This window comes from Pinus tabuliformis, chromosome J, assembly GCF_031772625.1.
Source record: "Pinus tabuliformis cultivar Carrire ecotype Pingquan chromosome J, CPIR1, whole genome shotgun sequence".
NCBI lineage: Eukaryota > Viridiplantae > Streptophyta > Pinopsida > Pinales > Pinaceae > Pinus > Pinus tabuliformis.
This window is the reverse complement of record NC_142295.1, coordinates 1,464,102,233-1,464,129,052: the sequence shown is the minus strand read 5'-3', so window position 1 is coordinate 1,464,129,052 and position 26,820 is coordinate 1,464,102,233. Positions and strand designations below refer to the sequence as shown.

General features: G+C 41.9%; 1 protein-coding gene across 3 annotated transcripts in view; it reads right to left on the bottom strand.

Annotated features, from left to right (window-relative positions):
• The window catches only part of LOC149232887 (uncharacterized), a 398,827-nt gene that overhangs the window by 285,723 nt on the left and 86,284 nt on the right, over window positions 1-26,820 (bottom strand). For all 3 annotated transcript variants that reach the window (XM_089379541.1, XM_089379542.1, XM_089379543.1), the window contains 4 exons: window positions 21,365-21,484; window positions 21,164-21,224; window positions 20,993-21,066; window positions 20,833-20,877 (listed from right to left, as the gene is read on the bottom strand). In XM_089379541.1, the coding sequence (XP_089235667.1) occupies window positions 20,833-20,877; window positions 20,993-21,066; window positions 21,164-21,224; window positions 21,365-21,484 (300 nt within the window). The remainder of the gene's footprint in view (window positions 1-20,832; window positions 20,878-20,992; window positions 21,067-21,163; window positions 21,225-21,364; window positions 21,485-26,820) is intronic.

Below are 26,820 nucleotides of genomic sequence, written 5' to 3'. Positions count from 1 at the left end.
ATGTCTTCTTGCTACTCTCCTTCACTTCCTCACTACTCAGAAATTTTCTCCTTGCTCTCTCTTTTCTCTCTCAAATGCTCATGAAAGAATGAATTGATCTTTTCCTCTTCTCTTCTATTTTTATTCTCCAAATGACCTTTTGGGTTACCCTAAGATCTAATGGCTCAGATTCATTTTGTTAAATTGGCAACTAGGGCCAAACTCCATGTGGGTTAGCTTATTTATGGCAGCTGATATTTTTATTGGATCCCTCTCGTCGAGAGGTGTAGGATTGATCTAAAGATCATCCGATTCCGATAAGTATTTATGGAGATATGAATTTATTTTGATTATGGATTTATTATCAAGCCGACCAGCGTCTTATGTAGGCTCAGAAGCCCAACTGACGTGTCTATTCAACCTGTACGTTTTTGGTATAAATAAGAGAGGATTTGGAGTCATTAGAGGACACACTCTTTAGGTGATCTCCTCTCCACGTCTTGGGTTTTTGGAGAAGGAGAGATACTAAAGAGTATGATGCCCTAGCTACAAGTACGATGCCCTAATCCAGCGATTATACGCACAGTTAAGTGATGCCCTAGATACAGTTATACGCTGTCAATAAAAAGGAACCGCAGTCAAAGCATATGGAATAATACGCAGTTCATAATGGAAGTGATCATGGTTCATGATTTATACGCTGGACATATTATGTTGTTCAAGATATATACGGAGACATACATATTACGTTGTTCATGGTTCATGATTTACACGCTGGACATATTACACTGTTCATGGTTCATGATTTATACGTTGGACATATTACGTTGTTCATGGTTCAAGATATACACGGAGACATATATATACACTGTTCATGGTTCATGATATATACGCATATATATACGTTGTTCATGGTTCATGATATATATGCATGACATATTACGTTGTTCATGGTTCATGATATATACGCATGACATATTACGTTGTTCATGGTTCATGATATATTACGCTCTCTACATAGTCAACGTAATACCCTCATCATTTATACGCAGGGCAGAGAGACCATGCTGGCAAATTCCGCACGCAATGAAGGCAACATACACGCTGGAAATTATGCAGGCAATGAATAAACAACACAGCAAGACACAACAAGATCACACAGGCAATGAAGACAGTTACATGCTGTAAATGGAGACACTTAGCCACAGTAAGGTACTTACTGTCTCACTAAACAGCAATAGCCACAAGAATAAGCAAATCTCGGATGGATGAAAAAGGACTACGTATTAACATATGATATCAGTATATATATGTGTGTTGATCTGTGCTCCTGCTAGCTTAGCAGTAATGTCTTGGCATCAATTTAAGGATGAGCTTCTCAAACGTTGTCACAATAGTGATCTCTCAGTTATCACTACAGTTTCTATATCGTGTTTATGTAATCATGATGAAACTGTCATTATAATAATGTAGCCCTAAATATCTAACAAAGAGCACAGTGAAGATCTCAATAGATCTCATCATTGGAAAGATGTTGCTGTAACAACTTCAAAAGGTACAACAAGCATGATCTCAGTAAAGGTGCAACAATGGTGCAACTGTGATGAATGATGCAACGGGCAGCATCATGATAAATGAGATCATGATCATGGGCAGCATGATGCAGATCATGGACAGCATGATGTATGGGCAGTATGATGTAGATTATGGGCAGCATGATAAGATCATGAACATGGAGGGTAGCATGATAAGATCATGGACATGGGCAGCATGATGATTATCATGATTAGTGCAGCATGGTGCAGTATGCAGTGGTGCAGCTAGAGGACCAGATGCAGCACGATGATAGGTGAAGGAGTCACCTTGGAGAATCAGCTGAAGCAGAATGTCTTCAACTGATCTCATCGCTACAAGGGATGATCTATGCTCAGATCTAGATAAGTCAAAGTGTTGACTTCTGTTGTAAATGTACTCTCTCTCTCTCTCTCTTTCTCTGTTGAACTTTGAAGAACATAAAGGAAGAATTGATCAAGGGTTTCCCCACATTGTGGGATTTGTCCCTGGCTAGCGCCACATCTTGTGTCCTCTTTTCTTGGCTTGTCTTCTGCGATTTATATTTATGTTCTATCTGCAGTTTATCTTAATGCTAATGTGATTGCTAACTGTGAAAATTTAAATAAATTGCTCTAGCATAGAACATACCTAAAATTAACACATTTGGATCTAGGGATGAGAATAAATGTGCATTTAATTCTCACTTTCTATTTTTTACCTCACCCACTTAAATAAAGACCCACTTAACCTTTTATTTCCATAGTCACTTTTTCACTTTCTAATTCTTCATTCACTTTAATAAAGTCACTTTTAAATTAGAATGTAACTTTACCACTTCTAAAGTCACTTTTAAATTAGAATGTAACTTTACCACTTATAAAGTTACTTTTAAATTAAATTGACTTGACCACTTATAAAGTCACTTTAGGAGAAAAGTAAAAAGTAAATTTGGACACTTTTCCCTAGGCCAAAGATCAAAGCCTTAGGGAACCACTTGTCCTCTAGTACACAAATTTTAACAGAAAGTAGAGACATAGAGGAGTCGAAAGGAAGAGCAGACAGATGGCCATGAAGGGACTGAGGGATCAAGACAAGCTAGACAAGGAGTCCAACTTTGTCGTCTGGAAGGCCAAGATCTTGTCCATTCTAGATAGACATCGCATCAAGGCCTTCGCCTTGAGAACAGTGACTATCCCAATTGACCTAGCTGACAATGAAAAGTACGAGGAAGCAATGGCCAAGGTGAAATGCATAATCCTGGATAGGGTCAAGGATATTGCCGAGAAGGAGACAACAAAGGAAATGTGGGACACCTTGAAGACGTTGTACCAGCATACTTCCGTGCAGAGGAAGATGTTACTAGAGAATCAGCTGCGGTCATACTAGATGCAGAAGGGGGAGCAGATAGATCACTTCCTCTGCAAATTGAAGAAGATCCGGGACCTTAGGGGCCACGCAGGAACAGGAGTTGATGGTGAGGACCATCGTAAAAACAATCTCCGAGGAGTGGGAGACATTTGTCCAGAGTATTCTGGGCAGGGCAAATCTTCCAAATTAGGAAGAATTGTGGGCAGCTCATCACCAAGAAGAGATCAGAGGGCTATCCAAGACGAGAAGTAGCAGCAAAGGAGTCCAGATCATGAAAGGAGGAAGAGGATGCAGCTCTGGCATCTAGGGGGGAGCATGAGAAGAGGAAGAAAAAGGACCTCTCCAAGATAAAGTGCTTCGACTGTGAGGAACTAGGGCATTATGTGAACCAGTGTCCGAAGAAGAAGAATAAGGGAGAGGAGTCTGACTCCAAAGCAGCGCGAGCGAAGGCGGAAAAGGAGGTAGAGGAGGATGACAATTATGCCATGAGTGCTCATGTACCCCTAGAGAAAACGTGGGGGGACATCGAGTTGTAGTCTGGAGGACTACAGGCAATGAGGGGAAGGATCCTTGATGTACCCAAACCCTTGGGTCATAGCTTGCTACGGGAGCCCCGAAGTGAGAAGTAGCAGAATGGTGGATGTCGATAGAAACGGATGCGGATGAAGTGGCAGAGAGTGCTACAGTGCGATAGTCCCAGAGAGCGCAAATCTAGCAGGCTGCAGCAGTGCGAGAGGCACAGAGGAGGTTGCAATAGTGCAGGATGGCACAAAGAGATTTACGGCGGTGCGAGAGGCAGGGAGTTGTTGCAGAAACGCAGCGGCAGTATAGGGAGCACGAGATAGCGGAAGAGAGAGCTTCAGCATCGGGAGTGTTTATAGCCTGACAGGGATGTCAGTAGTTGAGTGGATCGGTTACTTACTTCTCAGTAACTAAGTTGCAATGCAGTAGCAGTTGGCAGTAACACGATGCAGCATGATGAGAGGGGGTTGCAGTGCAGATGCAGTGTTGGGAGGAAGGACAAGCAACAGCACGGATGCAGAGGGAGTTGACGTACAGATGTAGCAGTGGCAGTGGAAGGGCCATGGGTAGCAGTACAGGATGCAGCAGTGCAGAGGATGCTAGCCAGGGAAACCTAGCATCAACACAGGTACCGATGCCATATAATCAGAGTGATGCTTAGTGTGGAGTATTACTAAAGCACAGTCCTTGCTAAGAGGGAGTGTTGATTTGGGGTGGCATCAGATGTGCTCGAGCCATGAAAATTGGTGGAGAGGCTAAAGCACATGAGATCTCCAAGACCCATAAATGGTTTGGGCAGATTCTACCCGGTTTAGGAGATATCTCAATCGTTGAAGGACTAACAGGAAAAGTATAAGAGGAGGCTTGAGGGTCAGTTGGAGAACACACCAGAGTGATCAGTCATTCGATTTTCTAGAGCCGGGTTTGCTAAGAGAAATCAAATCAGTGATTAGTTGCAACGAGGGGCAGTGAGTACAAGGCAAAGAGCCAGAGTTTTTGCCGAGAGACCAACGCAGAAGCAGAGAGAGGCAGAAGTTGAGCCAGAGGGAACCACGCAGAGCCAGAAGGGAATGTGCAGAGGCCAAAAGAGCCTGCGTCATCCACACAGAGGCTGCAGGATTGACGCAAAATGTCGTAGAGGTTGCGCAGGGCGTCAGAGGGTTGACGCAGTGAGGTTCGAGCTGACACAAAGGCCAAGAGGGCTGACGCTGAGCTTCAAATTGTGCTGGAAAGGATTTCGTGGGGCAGACTTTCCGAATATCTGCTTCCGAATAGAGAGGTATTACTGCCGGATTATTTTCTCTATCGGGTGAGCCAATTTGGCACCCAGTTGTCCTCTGAAAGACTGCATAACAAAACAACCCTCATAATTGCTACACCGGTTTTCCCAAGTTGGATTTTTCCAGGTACAAGTTGTCCAAAAATAACGGTGTCACTTGTGTGTTTGTCTATTTCTTTCAACTATTGATCTGTAGATGGTTGAGACCGTATTGTGTTTATTTCAGTATTTATATGGTTAAAGAACTTGTTTGTAATTAACAAGTAGGCGAAATAAACTAGAGAATACAGATAAAATTTCTACCAGGTAATACTTAGAAATTTCAACATGGTATCAGAGCATTGTAGATCACAGGAGAGCTGAAGGCTCCAACTAAAGTAGAGCATTTGCAACAGAAACAGCGCTCCCAAGTGATAGAAGTTGCTCCTTGCAGAAAGCAGCACATAAGGGTTGACGCAGAGGGACTGCGTCATCAGTTAGGGCCAGAGAGAGGCCAGCGAAGAGGCTGAGGAGGGCAGAAAAGGCTCACGAAGAGCCACGCAGAGACCAGGAGAGTTGACAGTTGGCTAGGGGAGCATTTCAGCCAGTGTCGGGATTGCGCAAAGCCTAGGGGCTTAGTCCTTCAGTTGCTGGGGCATAGGAAGTTGTGGGCAGATTGCGGGGAGTGAACCTGTTGATGTGTTGTTGCTGCCAAGACAGAACAGTACCTAACAGGGAAAAACCAAGGTAGAGGGAATCGCTCCCTAGGCGAATTTCTAACCAAGAAATCCATATCAGTGTTGCAGGTGCATAAGAGATCGGAGAGGTGCGACTCGACGGTTGGCAGGCGGATTTCAAGGAGGGAAAATGAGACTTAGAGGAAGTCTAGTAGAGAACTTCGAGACGCGAAGTAGAGACTCAGAGGGAGTTGAAGAGAAAACTTCCAGAGGGAAGTAGAGACTCGGAGGAGTCGAAAGGAAGAGTAGAGAGATGGCCATGAATGGACTGAGGGATTAGGACAGGGTGGACCGGGAGTCCAACTTTGTCATATGGAAGGCCAGGATCTTGTCCATTCTAGATAGACATTGCATCAAGGCCTTCGCCTTGAGAACAGTGGCTATTCCAGTTGACCCAGCTCACAATGAAAAGTACGAGGAAGAAATGGCCAAGGTGAAATGCATAATCCTTGATGGGGTCAAGGATCATGTGGTCCAGCATAGGAGACGACAAAGGAAATATGGGACGCCTTGAAGACGTTGTACCAACATACATCCATGCAGAGGAAGATGTTACTAGAGAATCAGTTGCGGTCATACCATACGCAAAAGGGGAGTAGATAGATCACTTCCTACGCAGATTGAAGGAGATCCAAGACCAAGTAACTTCGATAGGGGCCACGCCAGATCAGGAGTTGATGGCGAGGACCGCCCTAAACGCAGTCTCCGAGGAGTGGGAGACAATTGTCCAGAGTATTATGGGCATGGCGAATCTTCCATATTGGGAAGAATTGTGGGTAGCTCTTTACCAAGAAGAGATCAGACGATCGTCCAAGATGGAAAGTAGCAGCAAAGGAGTTCGGATCAAGAAAGAGGGGGAAGAGGATGCAGCTCTGGCATCTGCAAGGAAGCAGGAGAAGAGGAAGAAAAAGGACCTCTCGAAGATAAAGTGCTTCAACTGTGGGGCACTAGGGCATTATGCGAAACAGTGTCCAAGGAAGAAGAATAAGGGAGAGGCGTCTAACTCCAAGGCAGCACCAGCGAAGGCGGAAAAGGCGGAAGGGAGTGCGAAAAGCAGAATCAGCAGTCGTGCAGGTGAAAGAGGGAGATTTCCTTTCCATTTTTAGGGATGGCCACAGTTGGGCTTAGAGATCAGCATAGGTTGGAAGGAGTATGTCATCTGGAAGGCCAGGATGTCCTTCCTGTTAGATGAACATGGCCTGAAGACCTTTGCAGAGAGCGCGGTGGCAGTGCCGACCGATGTAGATCAGCTGAAAGAGTACAGGAAAGAGATGGCCAAGGCGAAGCAAATGATCTTGGATGGAGTCCAGGACCATATAGTTTCACATATCTCGGGCAAGAATACTGCCAAGGAGATGTGGGATGCTCTCACTCAACTATATCAGAATCCTCTCAAGCAACGAAAGATGTTCCTTAAAGAGAAGCAAAGAAACATCAAGATGTATAAGGGTGAAGGCATTGATCCCTTTATCATCGGAATTCAGGAAATTCGGGATCAGCTTGCAGTAGTTGGGGAGGCACCTCAGGACACAGAGGTTGTACGTTTGGCAATGAACAGTGTCTCTTATGATTGGGAGATCTTCGTCCAAGGCATTTTAGGACGCGATACTCTACCTAGGTGGGACAAGATGTGGTCATACTTACAGCAGGAGTAAATGAGGCGAGCACTCGTGAAGACCTTCATCAGCGAAAGCAGCAATAACGGTTCGAAAGGTGAGAAGGAGGAAGAGAATGTGGTCCTTGCATCAAAGGGTCTCAGTCGAGGGGAGAAGAAGAAAAACAAGGACCTATCTAAGGTCAAGTGCTTAAGGTGTGGCGAGTTTGGCCACTACAGTACTCAGTGTCCTCAAAGGAAGAAGGACAAGAAGGAAAAGCAGGATCAAGTGGCAACATTCGCATACATGATCCAAGTATCCTCCTAGTTAGAGGAACAATTCACCATGTATGCAGTTATACCTCCAAGAGTGAGGTGGGGCGATATGGAGCTTTAGTCCTAGAGTTTTGCAGAGATTTGGGCAAGATCCATTGAGGTAAGCATCGGATGGTGTTTTCTCAAGGATCATTACCTTAGCTATAGGGGCCCACAGTATTCAATAGCAGGAGGATCAGTGTCGGTTGATGCAATCAGATTCCAGAGTGACAGTTGCAGACTAGTGGCAGTCAGATGTTGAAGAGTGCAGTGCAGTGTGGATAGGAGAGTAGGAGGCTCAATAGTGTGAAATATTCTAATACGAAATTCTACTACCGTAACTGATTTATTTCACCTACTTATTTCTCACAATAAGTTATTTACGAAAACCCTTCAGTAAACATTAAAATAAATTCGACTGCAGTTATCACATAATTACATAGAAAAAATAGCATTGATATACAAGCACAAGAATCAATCACATCAACAAATTGTTTTTGGACAATTGTCCTTGAAAAAACCCAATGTGGGAAAATCAGTGCAGCAGATGAGGGTTTTATTAATATTCAGCAACAATCGCTTTACAAGGAATGATTTCACAGAGAAACTGAGACACTTCTAAGAGAAAACACCTAAGACGAAGTTTCTTCTCCTCCTGGAGAAGTTCTGACACCCTATAGACCCTTCACCCACCTCTGCGTCACTGCTACATCTGTACCGCAACTCCCTCTGAATTTGTTGCATCACACTGCCCATAGCACTATCACTGCTAACCGCTACACTGCTTCTGCTACTGAAATGGATTCTTCACCATCCCCATCTTCTCCCTGAAGTAAACAAACTTTGTTCTTCCTAGGGCCTTGGTGAGAATGTCTGCCACCTATTCTCCTGTTGGGGTGTACCTCAACTGTACTACACCTTGTTGGACATAGTCTCTGATAAAGTGACACTTGATATTAATGTGCTTCAACCGATCATGAAAGACTGGATTCTCAGAGAGCTTGATGCAACTTTGATTATCACACAAAACACTGGTAGCTTCCATCTTTCTCATGAATAAATTCACAAGCAATTTCCTAAGCCATATGGCTTCGCACTATGTTGTGCTAGCTGCGATATATTCGGCTTCAGCTGAGCTCAAAGCCACAGATTTATGTTTCCTACTACACCAGGAGGTCATTCCTGATCCAATGTTGAAACAGTACCCAGTGGTACTTTTCCAATCTATTGAACTTCCAGCCCAATCTGCGTTAGTGAACCCACTAAGCTTGATGCCATTGCTTTGGGTGTAAATCAGTCCATGCTCAACTATTCCTCATATATATGTTGATTTTTGGTAGCAACGGATGTGCTCTAGCCATGAAAATTGGTGGAGAGACTAAGGCACATGAGATCTCCAAGACCCAGAAATCGTTTGGAGAAATTCCACCTGGATGAAGAGATATTAAAATAATTAATATTTTTAATGAGTTCCCAAGTCTAAACTTAGGAAAATTAAAATATTAATGTGTATTAACATAATATGGATGAGAAAGTTCTAAATAACGAGGATCAAGCCAGATCTAATCTTAGTTGTTGATTAGGGACTTAATCTCGGCCGTTGAATTGTCAACAGGAAAAGTATAAGAGGAGGCTTGAGAGTCAGTTGGAGATACACCAAGTTGATAAGTCAATTAGATTTTATGGGGCAGGGTTTGCTGAGAAATTGAATTAGTGATCTGTTGCAGCGAGGGACAGTTCGGCGGGAGGTCGGGAATACATATCAGAGAGGTAAAGAAAGTGCCAAAGAGACAGCGCAGAGCCTAGGAAGGCTGACACAGAGGAAGCAAGGCTGACACAGAGGCAACAAGGGTTAACACAGAGGCAGAGGAGGCCAGCGCAGAGGACACAGAAGCCGGAGAGGCTGACGCAGGCAGGGCAGAGGGCTGCAGAGCTGACGCTGGGCTAAAGAGGTTGTGCTGAGGAATTTTCGTGGGGCAGACTGAGAGGCAGGGTTCACGCAGGGCCACGCAGAGGCAGCCAGGAGCTGCGCAGTGCTTTAGAGAGGCCAACGTTGCTAACGCAGAGGGCCAGAAGGCTGACATAGGGCCTCCTGAGGCTAACGTAGACCCATTCAGGGTGACGCAGGGCCTCCTGAAGCTGCCGCAGACCCATTCAGGGTGACGCAGGGCCTCCTGAGGCTGACACAGACCCATTTAGGGTGACACAGGGCCAGCGCTAGGCAGAGAGAGGCTGACGCAATCCAGAAAGGCTAACGTTGGGGTGTCTAGGGCAGATTGGAGCTGAGGAGCTATCGGAGGGTTTTTCCAAGATATCAGCCGGGACATTTGTCTCAGACTAAGAGGTACTACTGCCAAGGGCATTCTCTGTTGGGTAGGCCAGTTTTGGCACCTAGATTGTACTTTGAAATTACTTAATAAGAAAACCCTCAAATAATTGCACCGATTTTTCCGCATTGGGTTTTCCGGGGACATTGGTCCAAAAATAACGGTGTCATTGTGTGTGCTTATTTCTATTTCCTTCAGTTGATGATCTATAATATGTTGAGCATGCACTAGTGTTTATTTTCAGTATTTACATTGTAAATAACTTGTTAAGTAATGGAACAAGTAGGTAGGAATAAATCAGTAAAGTGCATGGAGGGTTTCTAACTGGTAGACTTAGAAACTTCAACATTCTCTGGTCTTTGTACAATTTCCCAGACATCATTTGTCATAATGGAACTATACTCCTCTACCATGGCATCCACCCACACCTGGTGTTGTACGGCTTCACGAAAACTAGAGGGTTCTTTGACCTGAGCTACCAATGCTTGGTACCTGTCAAGTTGTCTACGCTGCCTTTTCCTAGCTCTAGGAGCTCCAACAAATTCCTCTGCGTCCCTCAAAGTCCGTTGTACCTCTCGGCTAGTCCTTCCACTGGTGGTGGGAGGTTCCATCTGTTCCTCTTCCTATTGTTGTACCTTCTGTGACACTCCTGGATCCTCCTCTTGAGGAGATGCTAGTACTGGTTACAGTGCTTGAACCGGATACCTGTCTTCCTGCTAGATCTGCTCCCTGTTGCTGCACCAGAGGAACATCCTTAGCATGTTCTTCAAAAGGCATCTCTCAAGATTTCCTGAAAGCTCTATCTTCCATGAACTTTACATCCCGCCTTACTACATACTTCCTATTGCTCGGACTATAGATTCGGTATGCCTTTGAAGTCTTGTTGTAACCCACGAGATATCCAACTTCGGCAGTCTACTTTAACTTGCTTCGCTTCTCATCTGGAATATGACAATAAGCCACACTTCCAAATATCCTAAGGTGACTCACTTTTGGCTTCCTTTCCGTGAAAACACCCTCCTGCGTCTTCTTTCGTAAAGCCCTGTGATGGGTCTTGTTCTGAATGTATACAGTTGTGTTGCATGCTTCTGCCCATAAAAACTTGGGTAGATTTTGATCATATAACATCGCCTTTGCCGCTCCAACAATAGTTTTGTTCTTCCTTTCTGTGACTCCATTTTGTTCTGGATTATAAGGTGTTGTCCATTCTCTTCTGATCCCTTCTCTTGCACAGAAATTTGTGAAGTTTTTATCCGTGTATTCTCCACCATTATCTGAGCACAATATTTTGATCTTCCTTCCTGTCAAGTTTTCCACTAGAGCCTTAAACTCCTTAAACCAATCAAAGACCTCATCCTTGGTTTTTAAGAAATAAATCCAAGTTTTCCTGGAATGGTCATCTATGAAGGTGACAAAATACTCAACACCACTGATAGCTCTTATAGGCATTAGACCGCAGATGTCTAAGTGTATTAAACCCAATACACTTTGAGATCTATTGTTGCTTCTGGAATAAGCCGCTTTGGTGTACTTGCCTAGTACACAGCCTCTGCATGTATCATCATGCTTGCTCGAAAGTTGTGGAACTCCCGTAATAGTTCCTTGAGAATCCTTAACGCCCCATGATGTAAGTGCCCCATCCTTCTATGCCACAGTTCATTCAAGTCCTTCTCTCCACTAACATTATTGCTTATCAATGCCATAGGAGACTCGAGCTGCAACTTATATAACCTGTTGCTTCAAGCTCCAATCTGGGCCCTTGTTTTCCACTTTAGGATGCTTGACATATACTCTATTACCGATGAAGTATACATCATATCCTTTATCTTGTAATTAAGATAATGAAATCAAATTCATTCCCATACCTAGCACATGCAATATGTTAGTGGCCCGAAGACTATCTCCCACTACTGTCTGGAATGTAATGGTTCCCTTTCCTACTGGGGTGCATTTCATCCTGTTATCCACTGTGATTTGGAAGTTCATTTGTTCCTCCTGATATCTCGAGAAATATTCTCGTTCTCCAGTCATATGAGCTAAAGCCCCACTATCAATGTACCAATCCTCTGCTAATGCAGAACTCGATAAGCAAGCAAATTCCTCTTCCAGCCTGAAAGCTAATTTGGAAATATTATGATCCCTACTGTTCTCTATGCTATTTTTCTTCGTTGGTAATTTCTGCAAGGGACTGCATGAATCTTTTGGAGATCGATTTGCTGCCAATGTGGCACCACCACCCTATATTGCAGAAATTATTGCCATCTTGCCTGATCTTTGCTCTGATACCATGTGAAAAAATTATGCTGCAGTGATTGATTTATTTCTCCTACTTATTTACAATAATAAGTTATTTACCAATGCTTCAGTAAATATCAAAATAAATTCAGCTGCAGACTTCACAAATTATGAACTAAGAAAAGCAAGAGAAACACCAACACATGAAAAATCACATTAACACACTTGTTTTTGGACAATAGTCCCCAGAAAAATCCAATGCGGGAAAACTGGTGCAGCAGATATGAGGGTTTCTATTATTGGCAATAAATTTCTGAATACAATCTGGATGCCCCAGAGAAATGGCAATCCACTCAGAGAAGATAACTGATAGAAAAAATAGTGAGAATTTTCTCACACTAAATCTGGAGATTTTGCACTAGCCCCAGCTCCTGGATGACCCACTGCGCAGTCTCTGCATGAACCTACGTAGTCACAGTGTGGCTTCTGTGTGGAGACTCCCTCTGACTGTGTCACCCTTGTTGTTGTTGCGTCTGTTGCTGAGAAATCGAGATTTCATCTATTAATCACCCACAGTGATTCCTGACACTGATCTCTATTATCCCCCAACAGTTCTGCGTTAACCTCCTCCAATTGTTGCGCTACCCCTCCTTGGCACTGTGCACTGTCTTCTCTGAAGTATATTCACTAGAACAGGAAATCACTTCCTTCCAGTACTGCCTCTTATCCTCACTACTTGATCACTTGTTCGAATTCCTTAGCCAACCCTGCCCTAGGAATATCGAACTGACTGATCAAACCTCTATGTGTTTCAAATGAACCCCAAGCCTCCTTCTTATACTTTTCTCATTGAGACTTCAACAGTCGAGATTAAGTCTCTAATCAACGGCTAAGATTAAAACTTGACTTGATCTGCTTTCTAGAACATTCTCACCCATATTTTGATTAATACCCATTAATACTTTAATTTTCCTAAGTTTAGACTTAGGAACCCCATTAAAAATATTAATTATTTTAATAAAATACAATCCGAGTGGAATTTCACCAAACGGTTTCTGGGTTCTTTAAAACTCATGTCCCTCAGCCTCTCTACCAATTTTCATGGCTAGAGCACATATGATGATATCAAAAACTAACAAAGTGGGCGGGGATCATCTTTAAACCAGCATATCTCTCAAACCATGATGGTCCACGAGACTCTCGACATATCAACAGAATCGCCATGACGAGGAGAATTCAATGGCGAGGGTCTCCAACATAGAATCGGTGATCTACATCAAAAAAACTCTCAACAAGTGCAAGGTATATCCATCGTCTAAGAAATCCAACCCTAGAGCTAGAGTTAGCTAGGGTTTCATCATTGCATCCTTTGCATCCTCTCATCCATAACAATCAACATACCGAGGACATCAATGACGACATCTTGAACCTATTGCATCCGCTTTGACATCAATGACAACATACTCAACAATGATAAAACTTCTTGCAGAGATATACCAGCCTACAAGGGCAAGCATATCACAAGTGGGAATCTACCCTGGGTGGGACAGATAACAACACTAAGGGTTAACCACCCAGGCTAGACCCCATGGACAAAGTCTTTAGATCTGAATATCTTTTTTAAGGATATCAACTAAACTATGAGAAAATGTAGAGTACATTCCAACCATCCTGGGCATGTCCATCTTGATTTGGACATAACACAAATAGAGACATCCATGTTTCAAATACATTGTCTACACATCCATGTTTTAAAACATCCATGACATTCAAAGCAAAATAAGCTCAATCAATGAAATGAAGCTCAGACTTCAGATAACAAGGAGGATGATTCATGTCCTCCTTAGCAACGACGTCAAAAATGTTGCCTCAAAATATAGCAAGTCTTGTAGAGGGGTACCCTACAATACAAACACTAGACTAAGTGACAACAATGAGTTGTGGCCCATTGTCACCCCAACGACTACCCCGTGCTCTTTATGGACTTTCACCAATGGGAGGCTTCCCATTAAAAGGTCACCTATGAGAGATATGCTAAGTTCAAAGTTCAAGGTGACAAATGGCTTATAGAGGATGACTCTTCTTGAGGACAAGGCTCATTAAGTAATGAAAAGGAAACGCACATCCTCTAACAAGACCAAGACAGGGCATAATTGACCTAGGGCTTGAGAGATAGCAAAAAAATGGAATATCCTAGAATCAATGGACCAAGAAAAGGTTTCTCAACAATGAACACTAGAAAACAAAAGTTAAAAGAAACCTTCAACAAGCCCCCAAGTTGAAGCTTTGAAAGTTAGGGTTTTTTGAGGGCAAATCTACCTAGGGAAAGAGAATTAGGGCTTAAAATGGAAAGAGTAACCACTAAAGGGGGTTGATTTTGAGGCAACCAATTCTTGTTGATTGGAGTAGAGAAGTAAGGGTTTTGTTTTCTTAAGTGCTAAGGCTAACAGAGGGACCCACAAGACAACCACTTTAGCATAATATTAAATTAACAATTTCTTAAAGTTGGACTTCGCAAAAATTTTAAAAAAAATCCTAAGTCAACTTATGATTTAATCTCATCCCTTCATCACAATTTAATCTCAACCATTGAAAGTAAGTTTAGTGTTTGCGTCGAACTTATAAGAGGAGATAGAGTGACTAAGTGGCAAGTCATTTGAGCACAAGAAGTGTGCCAGATCAGTAAGAGGAAGAGACCAAACTTCAGCCGATCGCAGTGTTTCAGCATCCAAGAAGGAGAGATCGAATTTCCTCATTTCAACCTCCAATTCGCATGTGTGCATAGGAAAAGAAAGCCTATGCATCCATGCTATTCATACAAGGCTCAGATAGCCAGATCTGCACGACTATACAAGAGTTCTAGTGCATGAGAGGGAGACCAATCTATCTTAGAGCCAGTTAGTTGATTGTCTGTGGAGAAAGGGAAACTTTCCCTTGCTGTAAGTTTTGAAGAAAATCCTTTTGTTGAAGATAATAAAAGGCACAGTGTTGCAGGTTTTCCCCGGAGTTGGGGTTTCCTGGGTATATCTTGTGTTCTATGTGTGACATATGTTTGTCTTTCGATTTATTTATTTTTTGATGTGCATGCTAAGTTAGAAAACTCAGTGTATTTGCAATTTAAGTTTCCAATGCAACAGTTGTTTGTATTTATGGTTTTATACTTAGAAAATTGTGAATCAATTACAGGGTTTTAAGGAAATCTAACATGGTATCAGCGCCAGGTTCTGATTGAAGACCAAGCACAGTTTTATCTTCAAGAGCAAGTTTTGTGATTCAAAGGGAGTGCGTTTATCAGATCGATTTGGATTAGGGTTACTAGGCAATGCAATTTGTTTTAACTTTTGTGCAATGCGATTTGGCAATATGGTGTATCAGGGTCTCAGATTTGAAGACAAATTGGATGGTGCATCCAACTTCTGTTCATGGCGTGAAAGGATAGCAATGGTGCTGGAGGAGCAAGGGGTATGGGATTTTGTTGATAATGTCCCAGTGGCACCCTCTGACCCTCAACAATTGGCTCAGCCCAACAAGATGGATGTTGAAGCGAGATTGAGTGACAACAACTTGATTCAAGACTTGCCCCTAAGGCCACACCCTGTGGATTAAAGATTTCCTCCATGTAACCTAAGGTGTGGATTAGGCAACAACACAAAGGAAAAGATATTGGCTGCTCATTAAAAGACTTTGTGAGGTAATGGTCATTTGCTCTTCCTTTATAGATCCTTCAACTCTCTAAAGAAGGCAAACTTCCTCACGCAAGACCTCCTGGGGAAATAATTCAGCCATGCACTCTCCTAAATTCTCAACATATTGTTGACTTTAACTAGCAAAAAACTTAAATCGAAAAATATCATCCTCCTCATGCAAGAAGGTTACCCTGTCTAAAATTATAATTTCCACCTTTATACAATCTTTTAAATTTAGACAAAGAGAGATCTAGAAGGAGGGCGCCCTTCCTTACAAATAATAGTTGTTGAGTCATCCAGTGGAAATAGAACTAATGCATGGATTCCAATTTTATCTTATTGCCAAATTTATCCAACAAGGCACCTAGGGTTTACTGAAAAGATATTGCCACATGTCATCCGCAAGACACCTTGTTGCGACAAGTCACGCTGCATGGAAACCACACCTGCTAATAATAGCACTACTAAAACTAAACATGCCAAAAATAGAAATCTTTTTAAAAAATAGGAAAAGACAAAAAATGTAGAGAACTGCTTGGAGAACAATGGCAAATATAGCACTACTAAAAATAGCAACATCTCACAGGTCAATGAAATCAGACTCATCGGATTCAATTTTCTTCAAGGAATCAAAATATGTGCTTAGAACCGTCATAAGAACCTTGAAACCCTACATACTAAAAACAATAGTGTCTTACATGTCACCTAGAAGAAGTTCATCTGCATCGCAAACTCACAAATATCCCAAAAGGTAATCATCTCTAACTTGTGAACCTTTGAACTCTATCTCCTAAAAGTAGGAAGGCTGCTAAAAATAGCAATTTTCCTCAAAGCTAACGAATATGCCTCTAAAATGAACCCAAATCATTGGAAAACCTGTCTTTGATCCCCATGAAAGCCAACTCTAACTACCAACTTGATTAAAGCTAGTTGGATCTTCACCCTCCATTTGCATAGGCAAATCTCAGATTAATAGATTCTCATCATTAATATCACCCATTGATACTTATTTAACCTTTGCCTCTACCTCAACCTCTAGGGGCATCAATCAGCACCAACAATTTTGATAAAACTGCCTAATCCAAGCCTTAAAATAGGGTAGGAAAAGCCTAACGTGCCTAATCAATGATTTTGTTTTGGTCAAAGGGTACATTTTTGCTAAATCCATGTCCAAGGAGTTCAACAATCAACACTACCAACATTGGAGTAAATAAAGGGCTTGGTGCTCTTGCTTAAATGCCAATCAATTAAAATTGGCAACTAGGGCCAAACTCCATGTGGGTCATCTTATAAATGGCAGCTGATATTTTTCTTGGATCCCTCTCATCGAGAGGTGTAGGATTGATCTAAAGATCATCCGATTCTGATAAGTATTCATGGAGATATGAATTTATTTGTGTTATGGGACAATTCGTCAAGGTCAGCCAACAACCAAATAAACCCCATTTGTGCTCAATGTTTTAGTATAAATAGAGGTGCCTTGAAAGTCATTTGTACACACATCCTCTTGGTGATCTCTTCGTTTCCACTTGTCTTTGGGTTGAGGATGCCCTAGATCCTAACGCTATCATGGAGGGGATTTTAACACAGTAAAGGAAGCCTACATAACGCAGCAAGGAGAGATCTCATTGTTGGTCTAAAAGAGAAGCCCTACGCTGCCCTATTGGAGAGCCCTACGCTCTCCTATAACCAGCTCTATGGAGAGCCCTACGCTGCCCTATACACAGCTCTATTGGAGAGCCCTATGCTACCCTATACACAGCTCTATTGGAGAGCCCTACACTGCCCTATACGCAGCTCTATGGAGAGCCCTACGCTGCCCTATACGCAGCCCTATGGAGAAGCTCTATGTTGCCCTAACTGCAGTCCTCCAGGTGATATAAAGGAAGACTATTCAAGCATGCCCCAATCACAGCCATGGAGGAAGGAAGGTCTGAAAGCGGCTTGTATGACATGGAGAAGAGTGTTGAAGGGTATACGTTGAAGTCTGTCCAGCAAGGCAGCATATGTTAGGACTGTGTTGATAATAGTACAATCACTTGGATGGAGAAAACAATGATGATACATTGAAGCAGCATGATGTTGCAAGCAGCAGATATATTGCAGCAGCATGTTGATGAATGTTGCAGCATGATGGGTACAGCAATGAAGTGTATCATAGCATAATGAGGGGCAGCACAATGGTGAGGTACAGCAGTATGATATAGCAAGTTCATAGTGTTGCTAGTATAACACATTGGGACAACAGCATGATACTTAGTGCAGCGAGTACAGCTAGCATGCAAGAGACAGCAATGAAGTGCAGCATAGTAATCATTGAGTGCAGATTAGTGATGAGCGCAGCATTGAGTGCAGATCTGTGATGAGAGCAGCACAGTGACAGGAGCAACAGCATGAAGTGCCTAGCATGGTCATTAGGTCCAGCAAAGTGATGATGAGTGCAGCATGGTGCTACACGGTGAGGTGCAGCTTATGGACGAGATGCAGCACAATGATAAGTGAAGGAGTCACCTTGGAGAATCAGTTGAAGCAGCATGTCTTCAACTGATCTCATGTAGAGATGATCTATTCTCTTATCTTGAAAGTCGAAGTGTTAACTTTTGTTGTAAATGTACTATATATCTCTCTCTCTCTCTACTGAACTATTGAAGAACATATAAAAAGAATTGATCAAGGGTTTCCCCACATTGGGGTTTGTCCCTGGCTAGCACCACATCTTGTGTCCTCTTGTCTTGGCTTGTCTTCTGCGATTTGTTAGACCAAAGCATACACAACACACAGCAGATTTATACTCAGAGACAGACAGCAATAGCAGAGAATAATTCACAGAGACAAACAAATGGAGAAACAACAAGATTACTCAATCAGAAACAGCGGAATAGATAAAACAATCACTGGAGAACAGAAATCACTTTGCATTACATAACAGGCTTGGGTCTTGGCTTGCTTTCCTTGGCCAGAGAAATTACAAATTTATAGAGGCAGAAGAAGGATCTAGAATCCTGTATGTGATTCAGATGGAGATTTGGAATGACCTAGAAACCACTGGCGTTGTAGGAGGATCTAGAATCCTGCATGTGATTCTAGAAACTAATGGCGGTGTAGAAGGTCAACGCTTCCCATGTGTTTCGTAGCATGTGCTTAAATCTAGCGATGTGTCTGTTTACTAACACCTGCGGGTTTTGGTGTAATGGCAATCGTGACTCCAACAAGTGGTATTAGAGCCAGAGGTCTCGAGTTTGAAACACACTGGGCTCGCGTTGGGGGGAGATTGTTGGCTCCCCGTTAATGGCGGTGTAGAAGATCAACACTCCCCGTGTGTTTCGTGGCATGTGCTTAAATCTAGCGATGTGTCTGTTTACTAACACCTGCGGGTTGGTGTAACGGCAATCGTGACTCCAACACGATTTATGTTTATGTTCTATCTGCAGTTTACTTTAATGCTGATGTGATTGCTAATCTGGAAAAGATATTGAGCTAACTATGAAAATTGAAATAAATTGCTCTAAGCATAGAACATACCTAAACTTAACACAATCACATACCATCATACGTGATAGAATCCAATCAAAATGTTGCAATCCTACCAATCCTGGAATCCTAAAAACTGTCAAGTCTACTAAATTTTGAATAGGGTGGGAAAAATTCTGATGAGGATGGAACCACTCTCAAACATCTTGAACAATTAATGGCAATCTTAAAACATTAAGTAAAAGTTGCCATTCCCTCAATAAAAGGATTATCCTTCTAATTAAAAAGGAAATGTCAGTTTTCACTTCAATAATTTAACATTGCCATTAATCGCCAGCATTTTTTGTCAAACCTAATCAAAAACCAAGTCAAAATAGGCAGATTTAGTGTTGGAAACAGGTCATACAAACATTGGTATGCTTATAAATATGTCTATGCCTGTATGAAACGTGTTTCCCACATCTGGGACATGTTTGTATGGCTGGAAACATGTTTCAAGGCCACACCGCACACATTTCTGCATTTTTGTATGGAAATACATCTAGTACAGCATCTGAAGTAGTGTTTCCTGCAACATTGGTTTATTCTAATTTAATTTTGTTGATGCAGCCTTTGTCATTATAAAATGTTTTCATAAATGAATGGTGGGAATCCATCCAATGTAAATAAGCAATGCCATGTTCATGGAGAGTTCTTGGTCATTCAAAATATATAGAAAAACGCCAAAATCAAAATTCAAAAAATTACCTCAAGCATGTGTTAAATTTTATAGCTATGGTCAGTCTTCATAATTAATATTTTAGCTCTTGAAATATATAATGAAATTTTAAGACATGTTCTTCAAGTCATTTGATTGACTAGCCCTTGAAATGATTAATATAAGACATGTTCTTTATGTTGGTTTCAAAAATTTGAATTTTGAATTTTGAATTTTTGGCTCCAAACATGTCAAGTCGGCTCTCCTTCAAATCAAGTTGGCCCCAGTGAAGAGACATCTATTCAAACCAGGCAAAACACTATAAATAAGGCATTTGACCTCTTCCACAAGACACACTTTGATCTCTCACAAGACAAGATATATTATGGGCATCCAAGCAAAGAAGAAGAAGGACGAAGAACAACGAATTCATCTCAAGCATATCTCTCTCGCTCTTGACTTCACAAATGTGACTTTCTGGGCATATTCTGGGCAGCAGATCGAATTTCTGGGCAGCAGGGCAAAAATTGTGGGCAGCATATTTTGGGCAGAAGAGCCAAGTTTCTGGGCAGTTTCTGGGAGGCCAAATTTCAGCCTAGGCAGATCAGACAGTGCCGAGTTTGTTGGGCTTGACAAAAGGGAAGTTTGACCAGGTTTGATCATTGTATTGTTGGTCATTTTGACCATCATATTGACTAGCAGAATTAGGCGTATCTCTTGTTGAACTGAAGAACTTCTCTAAGGAAAAGGTTGTGGGGTTTTCCCCCAAGTGGGTATTCCCCAAATAAATCTTGTGTTCTCTTTGTGCATTGTGATCTTTACTGCCCTAGTGCATTTATGGTTAAATTTCTGAAGTGTAATTACTTAATGATAAATTGGAAGTGCTAAAAGAATATCTGCATCATTAGAAGTAATTATCAATTTTTCATAAATTAGTGTTTGTATCGATTGCACTTGAAAAATCAACAGCATAAACTTAAACTTTTAAACTAATACTACAAGCAAATAATTGTTTCTCCAAAAATGTTAAGTGGAACAAATTTAAGCCTTATAGAATCAGAAAATTTGAGAACCTGAAAAAGATAGTACCTGTTCCTTGAAGGAATCAAAGAAGACAGTTACAATATCTTTGACCTGCAAGAAAATTTGAGATAAAAATCTGTTAAAAATACACAAACTTGGTTAAATTTTAAACAAGCAATCCAACAAATAAAACTTCTGAAAATCTCCCTTTCATGCAGTCACATGCCTGCACTTCACCATCACGATGACTCCCATTTTCACCTTCAAAAATACTCTTCACAACTGGAGATATTGCAACTCCTGAGAATATGGTGGATCATAATTTCAAATTACAGTAGAGAAATTAACAATCCATTGAACCAAAAGCAAACAGTTACCCAAAAATATCCTAACCTACCAGTAAGCATGACAACTACTCCTTTTTCAAACTCATCCAGTCCAACTTTCCTAGCCAGTGCCTGGATGAGGGAACCACACAATCTGTTAAGATATCGAAGTGCGCAAGTTGGAAGATACCAAGACTACTAAATTATATCTATACCATGTAGGTTGGTCAAAAAGTATGGAAAGACATGTATGATATTTATTCTTTAATCACCTCCAAACGAGGAATTTCTGTAGAACCATCTTTTAATCCTTTCTCTGTAAGTTTGATCCTCTCCTGAAGTTGGTTCTCTACATACTTCAGCTTCGCACGCAATTCTCGTATGCTAGAAACCTATAACAAGTCAACAGAAAGATAGTTGCAAACATGAAATATCAAGTTTAACCAAATTCACAAAGGATGCAAACAAAATAGAAAATCAAAATCCAGAATACAACAGCAATTACCAACAAACAAAATGAAGTGTATCAAGTTCCTCTTTGTTAATATGCACAAAAGTCATAAATTATATTGGATTATTGTTCTATGCAAGTAAGATAGCATCAAAATTATGGAAATATTGTTCTTATCTTTCTAGTTAAGGTGGGACCTATTACAGGCCATAATTGATTGTAATAGAACATTGGATGACACATTTAACAATGTAACAGGGCCCCAATGTCTTTTTAGAATCCCTCGAAAATTAATTCAATCAACCTTACATTAACTAGTAATCCATGTGCAACATCTCTTGGCATATCATTACAAGATCATCCTCAATCTTTTTTGGCTTGGCTTAGTTATGTTTGAAGAAGATGCTCCCTCACTCATTGGCCACATCCATAAGTATAGCGACAAACTCAGAAGGAACTTGACAGCAATCACTGCCTCCTGTTGACCATGTACATGTCAACAGTCCAAGAAGCAGAGTATACAGCAGTGGAATTGTTAATTTTAGGTATGTTCTATCTTACAGCAATTTATTTCAATTTTCACAGTTAGCTCAATATCTTTTCCAGATTAACAATCACATCAGCATTAAAGTAAACTACAGACAGAACATAAACATAAATCGCAGAAGACAAGCCAAGACAAGAGGACACAAGATGTGGCGCTAGCCAGGGACAAACCCCGATGTGGGGAAACCCTTGATCAATTCTTCTTATATGTTCTTCAATAGTTCAATAGAGAGAGAGAGATAGTACGTTTACAACAGAAGTCAACACTTTGACTTATCTAGATAAGAGCATAGATCATCTCTAAGAAGATGATACATGAGATCAGTTGAAAACGTGTTGCTTCAACTGATTCTCCAAGGTGACTCCTTCACCTATCATTGTGCTACATTTCGTCATCATGCTGCACCTCACCATGCTGCACCATGTTGCACCCATCATCACTATGTTGCATCTCATCACGCTTCATTAATCATGATTGTACCCATCACTGTATTGCATTATGTGTCATTGCTACACCATGTTGTCGTACTGAACTATGTGTTGGCTGCATCTTGCTTGCTTGTTGTCCCTTGCTTGCTTGTTGTTGCATGTTAATTGTCCCTTGCATGCTAGTTGTAACATTGCATGCTTGGTGTATTTGCTATTAAGTACCATACAACTGTCCCAATGTTAGTTAGTTGTCCCTTGCATGTTGCTCTCTTTTGGAGACAGATGCTCTGGCTGTTCCAGCAATTCCCAGCAGTTCCGGCAATTCCAGCTGTTCCCGACAGTTCCGGCTTCTGCCCTCTGCGTCAGCTTTCCCACCTGTTTCGGCAATTCCGGCTATTCCTGGTAGTTCCGGCTTTTCCGACTATTCCCAGCAGTTCCGACAGTTCCGGCTTTTCCCGGTAGTTCCGGCAATTCCGGCTATTCCCGACAGTTCCTGCAGTTCCGACTATTCTCGGCAGTTCTGGCAATTCCAGCTATTCCCAGCAGTTCTTGGCAGTTCCGGCTTTTGCCCTCCAAATTAGGACAACGTTATCCCTTAGGATCTCTCCTCCTACTAAAACCAAAATACAAGTAGAGAGGAATAGATCCCAAATGTGTTGAAATGACTTGAAGGCCACCTCTATTTATACTAAAACGTTGAGCACAAGTGGGTTTTATTTGGTTGCTGGCCGACCTTGACAAATTATCTTAAAACACAAATAAATTCATAACTCCATGAATACTTATCAGAATCGGATGATCTTTAGATCAATCCTACACCTCTCGATGAGAGAGATCCAAGAAAAATATCAGCTGCCATAAATAAGATGACCCACATGGAGTTTGGCCCTAGTTGCCAATTTTAACACTCCCTCTCAACTAGGGAGAACTCCATCCACTGATCCATATGTCCGATTGTACTATCTCTGCCATCAGTGCCTTGCACTGCTCTGCTCTGCTGATCTCTGCTCTGTTGAACCATGAAGAAAAAGAATTAATCGAGAATGTCTCATATCATTCTCAACTGACCCGAAGTCAGTTTCATCTGAAGAGTGTGTCACATCACTCTTACTGGCCGGAAGTCAGTTTTATTGATCCCAGATCAATATCACAAAAGAGTGTCTCAAACCACTCATACTAATCCCAAATCAGTTTCATTGATCCCAGATCAATGGAGGTCATCCTTGCATAGGGAGTACGGTGGATACATCGATGCGTCCATCGATAGTACTACTATGGTCCCTAACCCCATTTCCTTGCTCATTGATCAGATGAGAGGTACTTCCCATGAGTCCCAGACTGCATGGGTAGGATGCCTCGACAGGAGAACTAATCATCTTGTCCACAGGAGAACGAATCATCCTGCCCCACAGTCGCCACGGGAGAACTAATCATCCCGGCCCACAGGAGAACTAATCATCTTGTTCCACAATTGCCACGGGAGAACTAATCATCCCAGCCCACAAGAGAACTAATCATCCTGTTTCACAGTTGCCACGGGAGAACTAATCATCCCGGCCCACAGGAGAACTAATCATCCTGTTCCACAGTTGCCACGGGAGAACTAATCATCCCGGCCCACAGGAGAACTAATCATCCTGTTCCACAGTTGCCACGGGAGAACTAATCATCCCGACCCACAGGATAACTAATCATCCCGGCCCATAGCAGAACTAATCATCCTGTTCCAAAGTTGCCACGGGAGAACTAATCATCCCGACCCACAAGAGAACTATTAAAATTTGCAACTAGGGACAAACTCCATGTGGGCCATCTTATTAATGGAAGGTGATATTTTTTTTGGATCCCTTTCATCAAGAGGTGTAGGATTGATCTAAAGATCATCCGATTCCCATAAGTATTCATGGAGATATGAATTTATGTGTTATGGGACAATTCGTCAAGGTAGGTCAGCAACCAAATAAGCCCCTCTTGTGCTCTACGTTTTAGTATAAATAGAAGAGGACTTTAAGTTATTTGACACACTCACTCTTGTGATCTCTCTTTATACTATTTTTGGGTTTGATGAAGATGAGATCTAGAGGGAATGCCCTAGGATATACGCTGGCCTAATGATGCCCTAATGAGCTGTAAAAGGAAGAAGCCTCATGATGCCCTAATGCCCTAAGGGTCATATCCGTAGAGAAAGAAGACTCCTAGGCCGCAGTCAATGAGGGTTTCATTGGCACCAAAAGGAGGCATGTATTCGCTGTAAAGAGAAAGGCTTGACAAGCGCTAACCGCAGTCCAATCAAGTGCCACAATCTGGTGCCCTAGATGCAGTCAAGGGAGAGATGCACACACAGTCAAGGAAGAGAGTTATACGCTGTCCAAGGAAGGGATTTAATCCGTAGTTTTATCGCAATCAAAAGGCACTATTATGTAGCCCAATCTAGGAGCCCTAATCCGCAGTTTGATGAGGCTCCTATCTACCCTAACAGCAGTCCAAGAAGGAGGTTCATGCCACTGCTAACAAGGTTCCTAGCATGTGTCAAATTGTCCATTAAACCGCTGTCGAAACAGAAATTTAAAATGCGTTCCGGTATGCCCTCATCCGCTGTCAAAGGAGGGCCAGTGTTGCCCTTTGTCACAGTCCTAATGGAGGACATCCTGGCTGCAGCAAATATAGGAGGAAAACCTTAATTGAAGAAGCCCTTATCTATGTATGAAAGGATCCTTAGACACAGCAAGGAAAGTGGATCTAAAACTGCAGCAAGAGTTATTGTATTACAGCAAGATGTTGTAGGTGGCAGCATATATGTTTGGACATGGTTTGTTCCTGGAACTGTTTACTTGGTTGGTGAATCAAAGTGCTGACAGCAAAGTCAAGAATAGCAAACAGCGTTGTAACAAGATTATGTCAGGGTATGTATAAAGGGTTCATGAGATCTGTTGGAAGAATCTCTTGCTACAGCTAGCTGCTTTGCTAGGCTGCAAGCCATAGCAAGCAGCTAAGGCTGTTCCATGACAGAGCTACAGTATTGCCGTATGCAGCATGTAGGTGACAGCAAGACAGTGGTGCAACTGATGATGAAGTGCAGCATAGCAGTCATTGAGTACAGATCAGTGATGGTGTAGCATTGAGTGCAGATCAGTGATGAGTACAACATTAGGTGCAGATCTGTGATAAGAGCAGCTCAATGATTGGAGCAGCACAGTGACAGGAGCAGCAACATGAAATGCATAGTATGGTCATTAGGTCCAACACTGTGATGATAAGTGCAGCATGGTGCAGCACGGTGAGGTGCAGCAAGTGGACGAGATGCAGCACTATGATAGGTGAAGAAGTCACCTTAGAGAATCAGTTGAAGCAGCATGTCTTCAACTGATCTCATGTAGATATAGAAAGTCAAAGTGTTGACTTCTGTTGTAAATGTACTATCTCTCTCTCTCTCTATTGAACTATTGAAGAACATAGAAGAAGAATTGATCAAGGTTTTCCCCACATTGGGGTTTGTCCCTGGCTAGCGCCACATCTTCTGTCCTCTTGTCTTGGCTTGTCTTCTACGATTTATGTTTATGTTCTATCTACAGTTTACTTTGATGCTGATGTGATTGCTAATTTGGAAGAGATATTGAGCTAACTATGAAAATTGAAATAAATTGCTCTAAGCATAGAACATACCTAAAATTAACATGGTATCAGAGCTGAAGTGAAGACAATGCCCAAGCAAGAGTGAAAGAGCAATCACCGAAAACAGTTGGGAAAGGACAAAAGGATCAGTGGATTCCTCATCCCTCTTCAAATTCACCGAGGCTGAAGTCGAAGCAGAGAATATTATCAAAATGGCACAGCGGAAGTTTCTGATGGCCTACCTAAAGATCACTTCATTGGGAATTCCAAATCTAAGGGTGGAAGGAAAGGCAGGTGCCTTGGTTGCAATATGTTCGGCCATTATGCGAAGTAGTGTCCGAATGGCAGAGACACATCTCTTGTTGAAGATAACAATCATTCCAGGGACATCTTCAATGATCAAAGGAATGACAGGTAATGCAAGTCATCAAGGAAATGGCCGACTCTTCAAAGAAAGCAAGGAACCCAAGTATGAAGAATCAAATGTTGTTTTTGATAAGATAAAAAAGTGTTATCTTGTATTGCCCCTCTCCTTCAAGATTCTTTGGGAATCTGGCTTATTGATTGTAGTGCTTCAAGGCACTTCATCGAATAGAAGGGTGCACTCTCTAATTTGGTAGAGATGGAAATAATCATGGGATTATACTTGGAGCCGATGCCACCTATCCCAGAAAGGGTGTAGGGAATGTT